Consider the following 20,953-nt stretch of genomic DNA (forward strand, 5'->3'; position numbering starts at 1 on the left):
CTTCTCGGTCTCGGCTGGGGATTCAAAATGGCCGCCGAGAGTTGAAGCAGACTCGCGAGACTGCAACTCTCGGTGGCCATTTTGAATCCCCAGCTGAGACCGAGGAGGATGGGCAAGGCAGTGCTCCGGGCAGGAAAGAGGGGGCTCTTTCGTGCCCCGAAGACGTCACTAGACCACCAGGGAAGATGGTAAGGAAGGGGAGGGGAGAGCCACGGCGCCGATGGATCGCACAACCGCACGCATGCCCTCCCGCATTTACGTTTGTCCAGAAATTCGGACAAACGTGCATGCGGGCAAAACCCGTGAGATGCCCTGGACATGCCCTCAAAAAGAGGACATGTCCGGGGAAATCCGGACGAATGGTAACCCTACCTCTGATGTATTTCTGCCTATGCAGAAACAGGAAGTTGCATCAGAGGGAAGGATGTGGGGTCAACATAAGCAATGTGTATTAGCTGCTGCTTGCCGCCGGTGAAAATCTGCTATTTAAAAGGTATGCAGAGGAGGGGGAGATGTTTGAGAGATCATATGGCATGCAGGCGAGAGAGGAAGAGACCAAATCACTTGTGGGACAAGGCAGAGTTCTTTTGCCCACCCATCTTGGGCCCAGGCCCACCCAAAATTGGGTGTCTGGCTATGCCCCTGCCACAATCACCCACATTTACACACAGACCCCAGCCCCACCTCCACATACCAGGGCTGCCAAAAAAACATAGCAGGGCCCGGGGCAGAACTGGACTGCCGCAAGCCACCCCCTACTTGCACTGCCCCTCACTTGCGCCGCTGCTTCCGCCTGCCCGCACCCTTACCTTTCTGTCTTTGCCTCCAAGGGGAGTCCCGGCGCTGGCAAGCCGCTTCCTGTGTGCCTGCTCCCACAGTCTGCCCTATCTTGCTCCTGTTCATGCTGCTATCACACTAATGCAATCTACCGGGTCCTGGGCGGCATGCAGGAGCAGGGGAGGACAGACCCCCAAAGCAGGCAGCAAGAAGCAGCTTGCGATCGCCAGGCCTCCCCCTTGGAGGCCAGGCCCGGGGCATTTTGCCCCCCCCCCCCGCTCCCTCTTCTCGACAGCCCTGCCACATACTTCCCAAACACACTACCCTTCACCCCACACATGTACTCCATACTCTCACCTTACACGCTTCTACCTCACTATCCCACACCTTTTTATACCCACAACCCCACATATACCTTGCACCCCTACACACTACCCACATATCCACCCAAATTCCCACACATTCCCTTGCCATCCACACCCCATACATTCCTACACCCCTGCACACATCACACAGATATATAGCTGCCATCAACGAACAGACCAACAGCTAACCTCCCACACAGACGCACGATAAATATGTGACACAGCTTCTCAGTTTATACACTACACAAAGAACCCTATCTACACAGATAGCTATATCCCATAAAAGCCAACCACACCCACTTTTAATACACAACACTACTCACAGAACCCCAAACCCACACATATATACCCCTGTACCTACCTCCCAATACTTCCATAACACTCCCCCACATATATATACACACATAACCCCAACCCATAAACACTTCCTCACTTGATCCATCATAACTACACCTGCTATCAACAAATACAACCATATCCCCAAACACAACCCCTCCACATCCTCAATACACCCATAACCCCTGCATAAATTCTCTCACCCACACAACCCCTTCCCATTTAAAAACATACTGCACACTCCAGTATACACCCTTTGCCCACAAACACACATCCCACATCCCCATAAGCATACCTTTACCAAGCATACATGCATCACCCCCACCTTACCCCACTCTCCATTGCTCCCAAACACAACCCCTTCGCTCTTCAGTTCACATCTACGTTTACAAATCTGTATTGGAAAACATTCCCAAAGTCAGGCCTTCACATGGTTTTCCAACTTGTAATTTTAGTCTCTTTGTATAACTTTTGCAACACATGTGCAATTGTCTTGCTAATAAAGTGAGCTTGAAGATAGCACACATGGGGTTGGCAGGAGACACATTATGTCTAGTGGAGCTACAGAAGTGACAAGGATTCGGAGGAGGGGGAGCCGTGTGTGCTGGTCTGGAACTGCACAGCTTTAACTGTTTGAACTCTCTCCTATAGGGCTCTAGGAATGAAGTGATGTCTGAATTCCTAAGCCACAACAGTAACATTTTATGCTCAAGGCTGTAGTGACCGGGAATGGCAGCAACAACAATCAGGCAGGCTGAGCCAGAGAGACGTCAACTCCTCCCCTCCCCCCCCCCCCCCCCCCCCCCCCCCCCGGGCTATGAGGATGAAACACTAAAGGGCTCATGAACCAAAACTATCCCAGGATCCAACTGAAACTGCTCATTCCATTCCCCCATGGCAAAAAACACACAGGGCAGCTGCCCAAAGAGCTGGAAATTTGCAGGGGATTTTCTGGAGTTACCTCCAACACTTCTAGCCCCTGTGTTTTCATTTCGCCTGAGATTCCAGGTTTGGAAACTCTTTAGCATAGTGCTGGAAGACTTTCTGGGCAGCTGTAAGATTCTTCAGCAAAGCTGGAAAGACCCATAGTGTAGCTCTGAGACCAGTGGTAGAATTTCAGATGAAGGACCCCTAAACAAAAATATCAACAAAAAGGCCCCCAGAGCAGGGGGGAATCCACCTTAGAAGATACAGGAACAGCTACGAAGACCCCTCCCCCACCTCCTACTTTGGGACCCCTCACTGCAGGAGCAATTTCCATCACCTGCGGTGGAATTTACACCGGTATCCAAGATCCTCCCCCCATCTGGAGGTTTATCCTAAGGGTGCTCAGCTTTTTTTCTAAGGACAGTAGCTTGACCAATCAGCCTCCTAGTGTCTATAATTGCGTTTTACTGCTATAATTATGATTTTGTAAATCATTTCTTTCTGTGGGGGGGCTTTTTTTTTTTTACCATAACCACTTGGAGTTAGAGTCAGTAAATGGCATTCAAAAATTGGCACCCATTATAGAATAGCATTGAATGCTGATTTTGGCACCAAATTTGGGCGACAACCCTTATGCTTGAGAAATCACATGTAATTCCTGGCGCCCAATTTGGGCACACATCCCCGGTATTCTCTAACACTGGGTGCAAATTTTAGAAATGCCCCTGACCCACCCATGTACCTCACATGGCCACGCCCCTATTGGGTTGCGCAATATGGGATTTCAGTGCACATTGTTATAGAATAGCACGTAGCAAGATGTATGCGCAAATCCAAATTGGTGCCAATTAGCAGCCAATTATTGGCACTAATTGGCTCCTTAGCCAGTCCAGGGTTCCTTTTACTAAGTTGCAGTAAAAAGTAGTCTGGATGCGTGAAATTGGTGCACACTGGGCCATTTTTTTTTACCACGGCTGATTCTATTGGGGCAGTAAATGACTGTGCGCTAAAATTAAAGGTAGCACAAGGCTATTTACTGCATGAGCCCTTACTGCCGCCCGTCGACCTAGCGGTAAGGGCTCACGCATGACTAATGTGGTAATCATGCAGCACGCACCAATGTGGTCGCGGTGCTGGTGACTGCTGGGAACACCCCCACGGTAGAAACTAGAACAATATTTTCTACTGCGGGAAACAGCGTGTGCCAACTTCAAAATTACCACTGGGTGCCCATGCTACCCTGGCGGTACTGTCGATTTGGCGCTCGCTATCTGCGCATCAGCCATACTGCTCAATTGGGTGCACATCTGGGACTGGTGCCATATATAGCCAGTCAATAGAAATAGAATAAAATAAAACATAGAAAAGAAAAGGTCGCCATATATAGAACCTGGGTGGTGATGTATTACATCAGCAACACTTTTGAAAGTATAATGGCAATGAAGTTATCTGAATGTGAAAAGCATCGTAGGCCTGCAGCCCTTATTGCCATTCACCCAAAGGCACTGCTTACCTAACAACTGAGGAGTTTGTATCTCCTTATCCCCCCACCTGCCCCCTCTCTTTTCTGGAGCTGCATTTTTACTTACAAGTGGTGTGAGGATGGTGGGCAGGAAGCAGGGTGGTGCTGAAGTTCACATTACACATGTCACTTCTGCAGTGACACTTGTACAGGGAGGAGTTGGAAGTGATGGGCTGAAGCAGAGCCTCACAGGTCACAGCACATTTAATGGCTTTTCCATCCCAGCATCCTGAAAGGAATGAAGAAGCAGCATCAGACACAGCAGAAAGACAGTCACACTGAACTGAGCATATATTCCAGTACCACTGCCTCTTCTCCCCATCACCCTCACATACCAGAGTAATTCCCACTTCTCATATCCTGCTATCACTCCCACAGCTACATAAGTATTGCCATACTGGGACAGACCAAAGGTTCATCAAGCCCAGCATCTTGTTTCCAACAGTGGCCAATCCAGGTCACAAATACCTGGCAAGATCCAAAAGAAGTACAAAACATTTTATGCTGCTTATCCCAGAAATAGTGGATTTTCCCCAAGTCCAATTTAATAGTGGTCTATGGACTTTTCCTTTAGGAAGCCATCCAAACCTTTTTAAAACTCTGCTAAGCTAACCGCCTTTACCACATTCCCTACATTCTTCTGTTGCATTGTTCCCTTTTGTATTACAGAATCACCCCATGTTATTCTCCTTCTATCCCCATATTTGTTCTTTTACATAATCTTCTCCTTCCACGATTCCTTTCTCTCCTCATTCTTTGTAGCTCCATCACTCCCTCTTTCATCTTGTATCTGTGAGGGTTTCTCTCCCCTCTCCTAATACCTGTGACTATCTCTCTTCATCCCATACCTTCTACGTTTGGGTGTCTTCTCTCCCTGCTCCTTCTAGGCACTGTTATTATTAGTAGACAGTTACAGAGAATTACTAGCCAGACACAGTCCCTGCTCCTTGGAGTTCAGTCTAATCCAGATAGACAAGGTACACAGACAAAACAAAATCAAACCAAAAGAGAACATTGATGCCAGTTCAGAAGAATTAAACCAGGAAGGTATTAGAGGTAAGATTAATGGAGGAAGGGGTAATGTTAATGGAGCAGAACCATAAGTAATTTGGTTTCTGTATATGAAAAACCACCTTTGCCTACATTTTTCTCTCGTTTCTCTCCTCATCTAGTACCCAGTGGGGTGCAATGACATTTACTTTTACAGCAGGAGATTCAGTGGATGTGCTAAGTATTAGTGATAGGTTGGGGCCACCAAGCCCCTCTTGTTCTTTATGTGAGGGTGGGAGTCTCCCACCTCTAGAGAAACAGCAAGGAGGGCTCAGCAGCCTCAGCATATCAACTCTCACCCTCAAAGAAAGAAAAGGAACCCGGCAGCTCAATTATATCATCTCTCTAATGACACCTAGGCTACCCCATACTGTCCTCTCTCTGCCCCAAGACTTCTCAGTTGAGTTCCCTTCTTGTTTCCCAAAACTTTTCACTCTACATCCTTACTTTATTCTCTCTCTCCTCCTGCCCTATCCTTTTCTTTCCGTCAAATGCAGACCCATTCCCTTCTCTTTTCCTATCCTGCTCCTTCCTCTCTTGCTACCCCACCCCTTCCTGTTCCCACCCAGGGCCGGTGCTAGGGTCTCTGGTGCCCCCCTACAAACTGTCAGTCACCCATGCCCCGCCCAGCATCTCCTTTCTCTCTTCTCCCATCCTCCTCCTTTTTTCAGCCCCAGCTCCAGCTCCATTCTCTCACCTGTCCCCTGGATCAGCTCCCACCTATGGCCTCTAGTCAAATGGGTCTGGCGCACTGGCACCAGCAATGCATGCTCCTCTGAGCCACAGATTAACTACTTCTGGTTTCACAAAACCGGAAGTAGTGAATTTGTGACAAGAAGGAGCACACGGTGCCAGAACACCAGACCCAACATATGTTACAATCTAATCTATTACTTAAGAATCTATTTGCAATACCTTAATGTATTCCTCTCCTCTATCATGTATGTATGCACTTGAACGAAATACCATTTGTAGTTCTACTGACCAGAAATGGCAATCGCCACTACGGCAAATGTAAGCCACATTGAGCCTCCAAATTGGTGGGAAAATGTGGGATACAAATGCTACAAATAAATAAAAAAAAACATTTGACTACAGGCAGAGCAGCAGCAGTAAAAAAGAGTAGGACAACTGTGGAGGGCTAAAGTCAGGTGCCCCCGAATGTTGGAGCCCCCTGCTCTGCATACTCTGCTTACCACATTCCACCGGCCCTGTTCCCACCATCCCTTCTCTCTTGTTGCCCCTGCCTCTACTCCCTCTCTAGTACCATTCCAACGAACCAATTCCACTGCAAAATGAATTTTCTATTTTTTTTTGTTATACCAAATAGTCTAAATTAATGGCAGTACTATTAAGGACGCCCATCTTTCGACACAAATCGCAAGATGGGCGCCCATCTTTTGATACAAATCGCAAGATGGGCGTCCTTCTCCCAGGGTCGCCCAAATTGGCATAATCGAAAGCCGATTTTTGGCGTCCTCAACTGCTTTCTGTTGCGGGAACGACCAAAGTTCACAGGGCCGTGTCGGAGGCATAGCGAAGGCGGGACTGGGGTGTGCCTAACACATGGGCATCCTCGACTCATAATGGAAAAAAAAGGGCGTCCCTGACGAACACTTGGACGACTTTACCTGGTCCTGGTTTTTTACGACCAAGGCACAAAAAGGTGCCCGAACTGACCAGATGACCACCGGAGAGAATCAGGGATGACTTCCCCTTACTCCCCCAGTGGTCACTAACCCCCTCCCACCCTCAAAAATAAAATTAAAAAAATATTTTTACCAGCCTCTATGCCAACCTCAAATATACCCAGCTCCATGACAGCAGTATGCAGGTCCCTGGAGCAGTTTTAGTGGGTGCAGTGCACTTCAGGCAGGTGGACCCAGGCCCATCCCCTCCTACCTGTTACACTTGTGGTGGTAAATGTGAGCCCTCCAAAACCCACCAGAAACCCACTGTACCCACATGTAGGTGCCCCCCTTCACCCCTTAGGGCTATGGTAGTGGTGTACAGTTGTGGGAAGTGGGTTTTGGGGGGAGTTAGGGGGCTCAGCACACAAGGTAAGGGATCTATGCACCTGGGAGCAATTTCTGAAGTCCACTGCAGTGCCCCCTAGGGTGCCCGGTTGGTGTCTTGCATGTCAAGGGGACCAGTGCACTACAAATGCTGGCTCCTCCCACGACCAAATGGCTTGGATTTGGTCGTTTCTGAGATGGGCGTCCTCGGTTTCCATTATCGCTGAAAATCGGGGACGATCATCTTTAAGGACGACCATTTCTAAGGTCGACCTAAATTTCGTGATTTGGGCATCCCCGACCGTATTATCAAAACGAAAGATGGATACCCATCTTGTTTCGATAATACGGGTTTCCCCGCCCCTTCGCCGGGACGTCCTGCGAGGATGTCCTCAGGAAACCTTGGGTGCCCCTTTCGATTATGCCCCTCCACGTATCCGGGCTTTGCGTCTGATAGCAGAGCTGAGGCAGTGGCAGGCCAAGGTGGAAGACTGCATGCAATCAGATCTCCAGACTGCTGGAGGGGACAGAGGAGGCCAGGGGAAGAAGGTGTAGCTACCAGGATTCAATTCAGCACAACACTTCACTCCCCACTCCAGCCACCTTGCAGGGTCAGGAGCTCTGCTGGGGGGGGGGGGGGGGGGCGGGTGCGGCACAGATGGCACAGTGCATGTTGCAAGGATGCAGCAGGAGGAGCAGAACAAGGTAGCATGATAGCTCCTGTTTATTTATTTATTTATTTGGATTTGCTGACACCTTTTTCAGCAGTAGCTCACAGTGAGTTACATTCAGGCACACTGGATATTCCTGTGCTCCTTGTAGCTTCTGTACCAGCATGCCTGCTCCAAATAGTCTGCTGTTGCTGAGGGACTGGACCATGAAAAGGTAAAACCAGATCATAAAAAAAAGCATGAGCATAGGACTGGAGATTCACCAAAGGCCCTGACAGCACGCCACTTTTCTCTCCTCTCAAGCTACACCAGTTTCTCTCCTCATCTTGTACCTGTCTTTTCCTTCCTCTAATACTTTCTCTGTTTCTAATCCTTCCAGAAGAGGTGGTGTAAATGAGGATTGTATCTGAATTCAAGAAAGCATGAGATAAGCACATAGGATCTCTAAAGGAGAGGAATGGATTGTTGAGCTTAGAAGTGGGTCTGAATGGGCAGACTGGGTAGATCTCATGGTTTTTATCTGCCAGCATTTTATGTATTTCTATGTGGCTGTGGGGGTTTTCCTCTTTAATTTGTATTTTGGGGGACAGGGGTGTCTTTCCTCTCTTTGAACCTGGACAGAAGTAGTCTTTTTTTTCCTTGCATTGTTCTACCTGCAAATATTTCTCCCCTCACCTATCAGGGAGGAGGGGGGATGCCTTGGGGGCCTAGGCCTCCCCACCTTGGGCTCAAGCCACTTCTAAAATTGCAGCACTGGTTTAATGACTGGAGGAATGCCCAAGCTCGGCCAGTTCAAGATGTTCGCTGTCCTCAAGAAGTTCGCTTGAGCCACCGATGCCAGAACTGAACTTGAGTGGGAGTGCCGGTGTCAGCAGCTGAAGTAATTTGCTGACTTCTGCACTGCTCGGGCAGCACAGGTGGGGGCTCAGGCAGCAGACCTCTTCAGCTGGCAGGCTTGGGCATCCCAAAGGTTCAATTTTAATGTGGGGGGGGGGGGGGGGGGAAGAGCCGAGGGAAAATATATGGCCCCCTTAGTCCACCACTATCCCCCCCACCAAAAAAAATGAACTTCTGGCTACACCCCTGTCACCTACTATATCTCACCCCTTCAACTTGTATCCATGGGGGTATCTCTTCCCTCAACTTGTACCTATGGGGGTGTCTCTGTCCTCACCCTCTTCCCAAAGAGAGGTAGTCTCTCTCCTCATCTTGTCATATCTTCAGGTATTTCACTTACTTCCTAGATGTGCATCTCCCCTTACCTTGTACCCATGGTGGTGGTGTCTCTGTCCTCACCTTGAACCTGCGCGGGGATTTCTCCCCTCCCCCCTTTTAAAAATTTATCTTTATTAATTTTATATTATACACTTGTCAGAGATAATATAGCAATTGTAATAAATCAAAGCAAGAAAAATGTTTACAAACATAAACATAATTCTATCGACCTTTAAAAATAAACTCCAGAAACTAAAGATCCAAGAAAAGGAAATATTTATAATTGAAAAGTTATAGAAAGGGATACGCTCACGACCTAATCACTTTTCCCAATACATCTAAAAGTGTGCATTCTGTTACTCAACTACTATATTCACATTCATTCCTTCTTTGGACGCCATAGGGGTGGCTCTTTCCTCACCTTGTGCCTGAGGCTGTCTCTCTCCGCTGGACTCGGACCAGATTCCGTAGCAGCACATATTCTCTTTGCAGCGAATCCTGCTGCTGTTCACCAGATCCCCTTGGGTGGGGGCCTCCTGTTTGATAAAAGGCCCCTGGTAAAAGGCACAGGTGACAGGTCCTGTCCTGGGTTCTTTCAAAAGGAAATAGAAGTTTGAGGACTTTACTTTCTAAACCAGGAAAAGCATGCATGACACCAGTTAGACCTTGTGGAAAATATTTGGTTTGTCCAATAAAGGATATCACAACTTCCAAAGTCCTGCATTAAACCAAGTAACAACAAAAAATAAGAAAAGAAAATTCAACAAGTTAGTGCATAGGAATTAGGAAAAGTTAAGGCTGCCAACTGGATCCAAATTTGCATGACAGGTTTTAACCAGTCCTGGGATTACCCCAGTGCATGCAGGGACTTGTAGTCTTGCTTTTTATAAGGAAATGCAATAGGGAAATCAGAGCTACAAGCCCCTGCATGCAATTAGGTAAACCCAGGACTGGATCAACTCTGTAATGTGAATCTGAATCCAGTTGGCAGCCTTAGAAAAAGTGTGACGCAGAAAGCACAGCACGGGGAGCAACAACCAATATCTGCAAGAATATTAGGGGGTGTGACAGTGGAGCCAATCACTGCATGCTTGGAATTGTGTTCGACAGTGAGAGCCAATCCTTGAAGGAATGGGGGCTGTTTGTGACACTTTCAGAGCAAATGGGAGGAGCTAGGGCAGCATCAACCAATCCCTGTAGGGATGGGAAAAAGTGTGGCAGTGACAGCAAGTCTTCCTTTGGATGGGCAGAGGCTTAACAGTGATAGACAATCCCTGAAAACATGGGAAGGATAAGCGTCAGTAAAAAGCCAATTTCCACTGCTTCCCAAATTACTATTAGCTGTGACCCCATTTTAAGATGTTAAAAAAAATGAATGTGATCACAGCCCTACCTCTTTACTCTGAGGCCTCGCTCTAGGCTATCTTCTAGGGTCAGATGACAATGCTGCCTTCAAGCCTTCCCTTGAGCCTGTGCAGGCCAAGTTATATCATCATGTTCGCCTACATAGGCTAATGATGCCAATGTTTTTTTTTTTTTTTGGGGGGGGGGTTGTAACCCCAAATGAAGATATTTTGACTCAATAGTTTTGGAACTACTGCCACAGTGGCTGGATAAAGATGTCATCATAGGAACTGCCAAACTCTGTAGGGATGAGAGTAATAACAACTATAGCCAGGTCTTGTAGGGGAGGTGGTGTAAGATTGATAACCAATCCCTGTAAGGTTGGAAGGAAGCATGATAATAGCAACTGGTTCCTGTAGAGATGGGACAAGGTGTGACACTGACAGTGACAGAACATCTCAAATCTAGAAAGGCATAAGCCATTTCCAGTTGCTGAGGCTCTGAGCCTTAACCAAAATAACACATAAAAACAAAATAAGATACTAATATATCAATCATAATTAGAATAGTTTTTATTCAACACTTTACCTTTTTTATTTATTTATTTATTTATTTATTTTTGTGTGTGAATGCACCAATATTTGAGGAATTGGCCCTAATAGTAGGCCATTTCTATAGGATTAGGAAGAAGTGTGGAAATAGAAACCTTCCTGTAGGGTTGGAAGGAAGTGTGTCACTTTCACAGACAGCTTCCATTAAAATGGAATTGAAGAAGGGCAACCTTCGAAAGCTAATCAAGAAATGTATTAAGTTATGTCCAATAAAAAAGGTATCATCTTATTTTCTTTTCCATGTTTTATTTTGTTTGATTTCTATTGATAACCTTAAGAGTGGACTAACACGGCTACCACACTCCTCTCATTAAAATGGAGGAAGTGTGACAGTGACAGCCAGTTCCCATAAGTATGGGAGGAGGAGGTGTGACAGTTATTGGCAATCCCTATAAGAATGGGAGGAGGTGTGACAATACCAGCTGATCCCTATAGATGGAAGAAAGTATTTACTAGGATTTGGTTCATACCTTTTTCAATTGTAGCTCAAGGCAAGTTACATCCAGTTAAACTAGGTATTTCGCTGTCCATGGAGGACGCACAATCTAAGATTATAATGAGTCAATGGAGGGTTGAGTGATTTGCCCAAAATCACAAGGAGCTGCACTGCAGTGGGATTTGAGCTGGGCTTCCTTAGTTCTCAGCCCATTGCTCGAACCATTAGGCTACTCCTCCACTGCACTATAACAGTGACAGCCAAAAGTCTAGAAGCAGGGATATGAAAAGTCTAGAAGCCAAAGCCAGTCCTTGCAAGAATCTGAGGTGTGACACAGACTGCCAACAGTTAGCAAAGTTGAGACAGTGAGAATCAACCCCATTCTGTAACCCAATATCTAAGCCTGAAAGCAGCAGCTATCTCTTCCTGTGACCCACAGCCCTTCTACTACTTACTACGTATCATTTCTAAAGTGCTACTAGACGTACCCAGCGCTGTACACTTGAACATGAAGAGACAGTCCCTGCTCGACAGAGCTTACAATCTAATTAGGATAGACAAACAGGACAAACAAGAGATAAGGGAATATTAAAGTAAGGATGATAAAATAAGGGTTCTGAACAAGTGAATAAGGGTTAGGAGTTAAAAGCAGCATCAAAAAAGTGGGCTTTTAGCTTAGTTTTGAAGACTCACTCACCAGGGATGGGTGCTCCCCCGAGCACAGTGAGCAGTGTTGATACCTGCAGCCAAGGAACTAGCGGCATTGAGCCGTGGCAGGTGCTGAGTGAGTCCACAGTTTTTCACTGAGCTTCTGGTGCCTGGAGAGGTGACTGCTCCCCTCTCGCTCCCCTTGTTCTTTTTCTCTTCCTCCCTCTCTTAGATTTTCTCTTTGTGCCTCTTTTCCCATCCGTCACTGTCTCTCTGTGCTTACTTCTCCCTCTTTCGCCTGCCTCTCTCTCTCTCTCTCTCTCAGTGCATTTCCATCACTTTCTTTCCCTATCTGCAGTTCTTTTTGTATGTCTGGCTGCCTGTTTTCACTCTTTGTTTCTGCAGTGAACCCTTCTGTTTTCCCTAGCAGGTGACTGTGGGAGTTCTTGAAGGGCAGTTCTACTCTCACAAAGATATCAAACAAAATTACACATGAAAAAGTGTGCAGCTGATCCTATTGGTAGGCAAGCCTTCCAGGAACCTAGTGGGACTGGGGGGGGGGGGGGGGGGAGGGAGAACACTGCAGGCTCATGGATAGGTTAGGCGGACTGTGGACACCACCCCAGTCTCCGCTCATCATTATGGGGACACCAGGCGGGGGATCAGTCCCACCTATCCAAATACAGAATGAATGGTTATACTCCAGGAAATGGATTCCTCTTCTTTTTTTAACTTTTGTTTTTAACCAGCAGTAACACAGGCTCCCTCCCCTCATCCTACCACAACAATAAACACACAGAAAGCCCTTTTGGCATACAAGGTTTCAGTTTTATTGGATGAACGTACAGTATAACTATCCTGAGCCAGTTATCCTTCCCAGCCTGTATTTTTACACCCAGCCCTCAGCCCATTATCCAGAGCCAGCTAGCACTCGCTGCTTTTCTTTGTGTCTCCACCTGACCCCTTAGGGTGGCATGGACCTCCAGGCATGAGTGGCAAATGCGACAAAGCTCATTCAATTCCTGTGGGCTTTGTCGCATTTACTGTGCTGGGAATCACTAGTACGGATTAGTAAAAAGAGCACATAATGTTTTGTAACTTCTCAATAATTATCATATAACATTAATAATGTGAAAAATAACTGCTATTGTTAGCATTACTATCTGTGATCATGTTGTCTAAATTCCAATGTTATAGTCCAAATTCTGAAAGATTTTATTGAAGATACCGCATGTAAACAAATTGCTCGACACAGGCCGTGTTTCGCCCACCAAGGGCTGCGTCAGGGGCTAATTTGAAACCTTCTGAAAGGAGCAACTCTAAAAACGGAAAACTTGTGGTGTATAATAGATTGGAAAAAACCAGCGCATACAGCAGATGCCTAAAATGATGTGACTCTTACATGCAGTATCTTCAATAAAATCTTTCTGATGTTATATTGATCTGCTCGCTTCTTTTTCCATATTGGATTTTGCAGATCGCTTGCCTTGTTGTTTTTTGGGACCTTTATAGTCCAAATTCTGACATGGCGTTTTGCCAGAGGCTGCTTCAGATTCAAGGTAATATGCTACATAAATTGTACTTAAGCATGGTCTTTAAACAACAAAAAATGTAAATTATTTCATACAAATGCAAAGTCTAAAAACATTCTATATACTCTACTTCAAAAGTCTCAAGGCAACCAAAATGGAGGGTACCTCACTATCAATTTTCAAAAAGTTCAAATCTAGCTTCAAAAATTAACTTCAAAGATGTTGCACCACTGCCACAATCTATTTTGAAACATCATCACACTGACATATGCAATGAGCAAAAATATGTGATTGGCTCATTCATTTGAAAACCATGGTGCCAGAAAATTTAAAGACGCCATGCTGCCAGTTGCTCGCTGTATCTAGCCAATAATAAAGCAATACCCACACTTGAAAAAACATCCTATAATTAATTTATGTAAATAAAGACTCTAATCCTTTATTTTAAACCTTTATTTTAAAAAAGCCCACCACTCTACCTCTCAATTCAGCCCAGTCGGCTCCACAGTGAGCCACCGGTGAATCCACTTTTGCTCTTTCTTCCACAATAAGTTTGCTAAATTGCCTCATCTGTATAAATGAGGAGCCTTCACCGCTACAAAATACAAATCTTTCAATTCGTGCTTTTCATGATCCAATGTTGGACTAACGGAGCGTCCATAAATCCACTGCATATACGACAAAGATGTTCTTCAATCCATGTCCATATTGATCTCATAGTATAGCCTATATACAGCAATGGGCATGGACATCTTATAATATATACATCACTTCACTGGTATCACAATCTGAAAGATGATGCATGTGATAAATAAGTGACACAATGCCAATTGGCATACAGAACAATGACCGCAGACTGTATGGCCTGTTATTGATGGTATCAGATGTGCTTCTTGGAAATGTGATGCATAAGTTACTGACGCAAATTATGTCCACGAGAAAATACAAACCTAGGATATTGTTGGAAGACTATAGTGATATTGAAGAATGTGCCAATATTGTTTAATGATCCTTTTAATTTCAAAAGTATATTGTGAATATTGAAGTACACATACTAATGATGAATTCTGAGGTCATAAAGAACAGCGAACGGTGAACATATAAGGCTCGCTTATATGTATGCTTTATGATCTTCCAGGGATGCCCCCCTTTCTAAAAATCTCTGAAACGTCTTCTGCATGTGCATTATATTCTGTGGCTTTTCAGTACAAAGCCAGCACAGCCTTAACAACTGGCCCACTGAGATCTTGTCACGTAAATGTTTGGGATGAAAACTATCATATTGCAAAATATTATTTTGATCTGTGCTTTTGTGAAAAATAGTAGTCTTAAAACATGAATCTTGTATTGTCCAAAAATGGTAATGCGATGTAAATTGTAGGTTACAATTGCAACTATTCAACCATTATATGAACTCCACATACCATTTTTGTGTGTCAGTTCAAACCGAGAAAGCAGGGAGGCACTTGAACTGGCTTCGCTCCCGTTTTGTTGATACATTCCCTTGAAGACGCCGTCATGGTGAAACGTGGCCCCACGTTGGGAATAACAATGGGACATTGATTTTAAAACACATAGAACAATAACACTTGGGTGCGGACTGATCAGCTAAAGTACAACAAGACCCACCACTGGACTTAAACATGTCTGCAAAGATAAGTGCACTCTCCTATACATTACTAGGATTGAGGTATGGCAGTATGTTTTTTTCAACATGAATGGCAGGCAGGCAGGAACTGTGCTGTGATGGTTAAGGGTTGTTGTGCTGCTTGCTGATATTGTATTTCACGGTAATCTGGCACAATAGCAAACACTGAGCACTGCATATCTACTATAATAAAAAGCACCCTCAACGTTCTGAAGCTGACTCCGTGGCTTCAGTGAAGGGTTCGTAAGTTTGTAAGTGTGTAACCGACTCACCATCTCTCTCTGCCCCGCCCTCACGTCAAAACGTGATGACGTTGAGGGCGGGTAATCCTACTATATAAATGAAGAGCGCGGCACGTCACAGGGGGGTGGAAACAGATTAACCAAACCGGCTTCCTTGCTTACAATGGACTACATAGGCTCACTTCCACTCCTGTCTATTAAAGCCTCCTTGGGCAGCTCTTTCTCCCTTCTCCACCCCCCCCCCCCCCCCCCAGTCTTACAGCTTTTGCGTTTCACCCGCAGCCTCTCTGCAGTCCGTGTGGTCATTTTCAGTACCCTGAAGCGTTCTCCCTCCGGCACCAGCGATTCAGATAGTCAGCCTTCTGCCAGCATCGGGATCTCTCCTCAGGCGCGTCCCACCTACTGTAATGCAACGTCCTGTTTTCCGCAGAGGTGGGATGCGCCTGAGGAGAGGCCCCAATGCTGGCAAGAAGGCTGACTCTCTGAATCGCCGGTGCTGGAGGGAGAACGCTTCAGGGCTGTAAAAATGTGATGAGAGGAAACCTGATTTTAACAGATCCAGCTTCAGTGATTTTGTCATGCTAAGGATCCAATATATCAGGATAAATGGCAGTTTCGCCAATATGTTAATTCCTTTGATCCTATCTCCATAAACTACAGTCAATGAAAACATAGCTTCACCGCTAAGGTACTTAATGGAAGTGTGTAAAGCATTTTTTTCTCACTTTTAAGCAAAACATCTTTCTATTGGTATGCATACTTGGAATGCTTGCAATACAAAGGAGAGTGTGACTGTAGCCAATAGGTGAGTGCCCACACTCTCACACACACAAACACGCCGCTACTCTGTCCCTCCCCCCACATCATATACAAACTCTGACACCCTCCCGACCCCCCAACACCCCCCCCCCCCACATCATACACAAACTCTCCAAGGGACAATCAACAGACATACATTCCTTCAAAACACCCTCCCCCCTCCCCAAATCATCATACACACACTGTGCCATGGAGAAACAGCATCTCTGTCACTCACACCCACACACTCCCCTCCCACCCCCCTTAATACACAAACTCTAAAATGGAAAATCAACATCTCTATCTCTCACTCACACTCCAAATACACAAGCTGTACCATAGAGAATCACCATCTCTCACTCACACCCACACACACAACCAAATTCCACCCCCCCCCCCGCCCACAAGAACATACACACACTCTGCCATGGAGAGACAGCATCTCTCTCTCTCACTCACTCACACACACACACACACTCTCAGCCCCACCCCCCTTAATACACAAACTCTACCAAGGAAATTCAACATATCTCTCTCTGACTCACACACACACCCACAGCCCCCCCCCCCAAAAAAAAAAACACAAACGCATACACTGATGCGGAACACTGCTACCACCCCCCCCCCACACACACACACACACAAGAATGGCAATGCAGATTGGTCATGCAACTCACACACTTCCAACCAAATCAATAACCAAGGCCCCGCCCCTTCCGGTACGAGGCTAAGGAAAGGGAAGTTCAGGGGAAGAAACGCAATTGCCCCCCCTCCAAACACTCTCACTCACAGACGCCACTACCCTCTCCCCCCCACCCACATCTTACACAAACTCTGCCACCCTCCCCACCACCCCCACCACCACCCACATCATACACAAACTCTCCAAGGGACAATCACCATCTTTCTGTCTGACACAGACACACATTCCTTCCACCCCCCCAACATCATACACACACTATACCATGGAGAAACCACATCTCTCTTTCTCACTCACACCCACACACTCCCCTCCCACCCCCCTTAATACACAAACTCTAAAATGGAAAATCAACATCTCTATCTCTCACTCACACTCCAAATACACAAGCTGTACCATAGAGAATCACCATCTCTCACTCACACCCACACACACAACCAAATTCCACCCCCCCCCCCGCCCACAAGAACATACACACTCTCTGCCATGGAGAGACAGCATCTCTCTCTCTCACTCACTCACACACACACACTCTCAGCCCCACCCCCCTTAATACACAAACTCTACCAAGGAAATTCAACATATCTCTCTCTGACTCACACACACCCCCACAGCCCCCCCCCAAAAAAAAACACAAACGCATACACTGATGCGGAACACTGCTACCACCCCCCCCCCCACAAGAATGGCAATGCAGATTGGTTATGCAACTCACACACTTCCAACCAAATCAATAACCAAGGCCCCGCCCCTTCCGGTACGAGGCTAAGGAAAGGGAAGTTCAGGGGAAGAAACGCAATTGTCCCCCCTCCAAACACTCTCACTCACAGACGCCACTACCCTCTCCCCCCCCCCACATCATACACAAACTCTGCCACCCTCCCCACCACCCCCACCACCACCCACATCATACACAAACTCTCCAAGGGACAATCACCATCTTTCTGTCTGACACAGACACACATTCCTTCCACCCCCCCAACATCATACACACACTGTAGCATGGAGAAACCACATCTCTCTTTCTCACTCACACCCACACACTCCCCTCCCACCCCCCTTAATACACAAACTCTAAAATGGAAAATCAAGATCTCTCTCTCTCACTAAGATACACACACCCACACCCACACACACACACTCCCCCCAACCACCACCACAACATCATGCACAAACTCTGCCATGGTGAATCAAGATCTCTGTCTCTCAGTCACACCCACACACTCCCCCCCCCCCCCAATAAATACACAAGCTCTAACATACAGAATCAGCATCTCTCACTCACACCCACACACACAACCAACACAAAGAAAAAAAAACAGAAAAACAACAAAAAAGATATTACACATAATACAACAATGTAAATTATTCATTAGCATGACAACACATTTCTCCTAACAATCCCTTTCAAAACATTAGTTGCTGGAAGCCAATACCTTGCTAGCGCCCGTTTCATTGGTTTCAGAAACGGGCCTTTTTTCCTAGTTTAAAAATAAAAAAATATAAATATAAACTATTTACAGAGCATAAGTTTCGGTTAAATACTGGTGTGAATGTTATAATCATAGTTAAAATTTAATGCCAAGAAGTGTAGAGTGATGCACTTGGGTGCAGAAACCCAAAAGAGAGATACCGAATAGGAGGGAAGAGATTAGTAAGCTCGACTCAGGAGAGAGACCTTGGGGTGTTGGTGCCTGAGGATCTAAAGGTGAAGAAACAATGCGACAAGGTGACGGCCATTGCCAGAAGGATGCTAGGCTGTGTAGAGAGGGGCATAACCAGCAGAAGAAAGGAGGTGTTGATGCCCCTCTACAAGTCGTTGGTGAGGCCCCACTTGGAGTATTGTGTTCAGTTTTGGAGGCTGTATCTTGCTAAAGATGTAAAAAGACTGGAAGTGGTGCAAAGAAAAGCTACAAAAATGGTATGGGATTTGTGTTGCAAACCATACGAGGAGAGACATGGAGGCATATTTTCAAAGCACTTTGGGAGGCTAAGTTCCATAGGTTTCTATGGAACTTTGGGAGGCTAAGTGCTTTGAAAATAAGCCTCTTGCTGACCTGAACATGTATACCTTGGAGGAACAGAGAAACAGGGGTGATATGATACAGACATTCAAATATTTGAAAGGTATTAATCCGCAAATGAACCTTTTTCGGAGATGGGAAGGAGCCATCCTTACCGCAGAACTCTTCTGCACATAAGCCAAGCACAATCCTCCCACTGAACTCCCTAATGCTGAATGTTATGAGCATGCCTATATTTGCATCTCATTAGCACTGAGCATTAGGGCATTGTTCTTCTGCTCTGTTCTAGCAGTATTTTTACGGCGCTATTCGGACCTGCACTAGAGCTTTGAGCATTGGGGCCTCAGTCCATTGCTCTCACCACAACTCCACATGTACACTTGTAGGTACATACAGAATGTTTTCTAGGAATTAATTACAAATGTAGTAGTAGCTCATTTAGTCTTAGTGTATAAAACAGCCCAAGTACCTCAAATCCTGACTTGTGTTTTTGCTTCTATTTCCTCGAGGGGGGGGGGGTGTTGCATTTGTATCCCACATTTTCCCACCTATTTGCAGGCTCAATGTGGCTTACATAGCACCGTGGTATGACAAATACATAGTGATATCATGGTAGAGATTATGTGTGACGGTCACATTATGGAATGGGAAAGGAGGAAGAATTATGTTATGTTCATTTCAAGTATTAGATTCGTTGTGTTGCAGGGTTCAGGCATTTAAGTTGGATCATTCGGATTTGCCTTTTTGAACAGGTACGTTTTTAGTGACTTCTGGAAGTTTGATAGGTCTTGCGTTGTTTTCACAGCGTTTGGTAGTGCGTTCCATAGTTGTGTGCTTATATAGGAGAAGCTGGATGCATAGGTTGATTCTCTTCCTGTCCCAGGGCGTGCCCTTCCCCCCGCATCTGCCTAGACCCTGAGGTGTTCTGCCACACCTCCAAAGCTTACTTTGTCTCTGCTCTGCACACCTTCTCATACTCACTTTATCTCTGCCTCATCCTGGCCACCTGTCCTCTAAAGTTCACCCTTTTTCTGTCCCATGTGTGAGTTCAAATACACTTGTTTATTTTTTGTCTGCTTTGGTCCAAACCTGTAGTACCCGCAGCAGTTATTTACTGAGAAGAACAGGGGGGTTATCTTCTGTTCCTCCTTTCCCTCAGGGCTGGCTTTAGCGGGTGGCAAACAGGGCAATTGCCATGGGCTCCCAAACCTGTCTCAAGCTGAAGAAGGCATAGGCTGAAGACCAGCTTTGGGGCCCTTTCCCCAGTTTCTGCCCTGGGCCCCTGAATTTCTAACACAAGCCCAAACTTTGCATTGTCCACAACCCTTGGCCTTATCATTCTTTAACATCATTAAAACCTTTGTTTCACCTTTGTTAAATACACAGTACAAAAAGACCATCATTTGTAAAATCCTAACTGTGAGATAGAAGTGATAGGAAGTGCCGTGTATGATCTTCATTCCAAGGAGAGCGTCTGCTTTGTCTCAGCTCTCTGGCACAGATTAAAAGGGGCTCTTCTGCTGGGGTGAATCTTCTGTTACTGAATTTCTTTATTGGTGTGCTCAGGTCTATTAGAAATATCCCAGCCTATGCATTCCGATTTCCTTTTTTCCAGGTAGCATAGGGATGTATGGGTTATCACATGGTTAACCAGGGATAGTGTAACCCAAAGATTCCTACAGTCATTTGCTTGGAATAAACAGTAGCTTGAAGATTAGAGGAACTGGAGGGATACGCACATTAGATTCCACTTCCAGGCTATCAATAGGGCATTGTGGGCTATTCTGTTTTTGGCTAGCTGCTGGGAACAAAATAGGGGTACTTTTTTGTTAGATTCTGATGTAGACAGGTTCTTTTGTGGTATTTCCCATTTTTGAAACAACCAGTTTGCCACCATAATATCCAGAGACCAGTCAACTGGTTGCAGGATTTGACGGCGTTTGTCTGCTAACTGATATTGTGGTTGGGGCATGTACATGGCCTTTAGATAGGCTCTTACTGATATTCTGCAGTCCCAGATTTTGGCTGCTTCACAGGGATTGTGAACCTATGCCTCCGTGTTTGTGGATATAGAACATGGCTACTTGATTAT

General features: G+C 45.9%; 1 protein-coding gene across 1 annotated transcript in view; it reads right to left on the reverse strand.

The window, feature by feature from the left end:
* The window catches only part of AMHR2 (anti-Mullerian hormone receptor type 2), an 80,134-nt gene extending 68,101 nt beyond the window's left edge, over positions 1–12,033 (reverse strand). Inside the window, 3 exon segments of the mRNA XM_030195004.1 lie at positions 3,995–4,156; positions 9,300–9,470; positions 11,967–12,033. Of these exon segments, the coding sequence (XP_030050864.1) occupies positions 3,995–4,156; positions 9,300–9,470; positions 11,967–12,033 (400 nt within the window).
* Positions 12,034–20,953: the final 8,920 nt, after the last annotated feature.

The sequence above is a fragment of the Microcaecilia unicolor genome, chromosome 3 (genome assembly GCF_901765095.1).
Source record: "Microcaecilia unicolor chromosome 3, aMicUni1.1, whole genome shotgun sequence".
Classification (NCBI taxonomy): domain Eukaryota; kingdom Metazoa; phylum Chordata; class Amphibia; order Gymnophiona; family Siphonopidae; genus Microcaecilia; species Microcaecilia unicolor.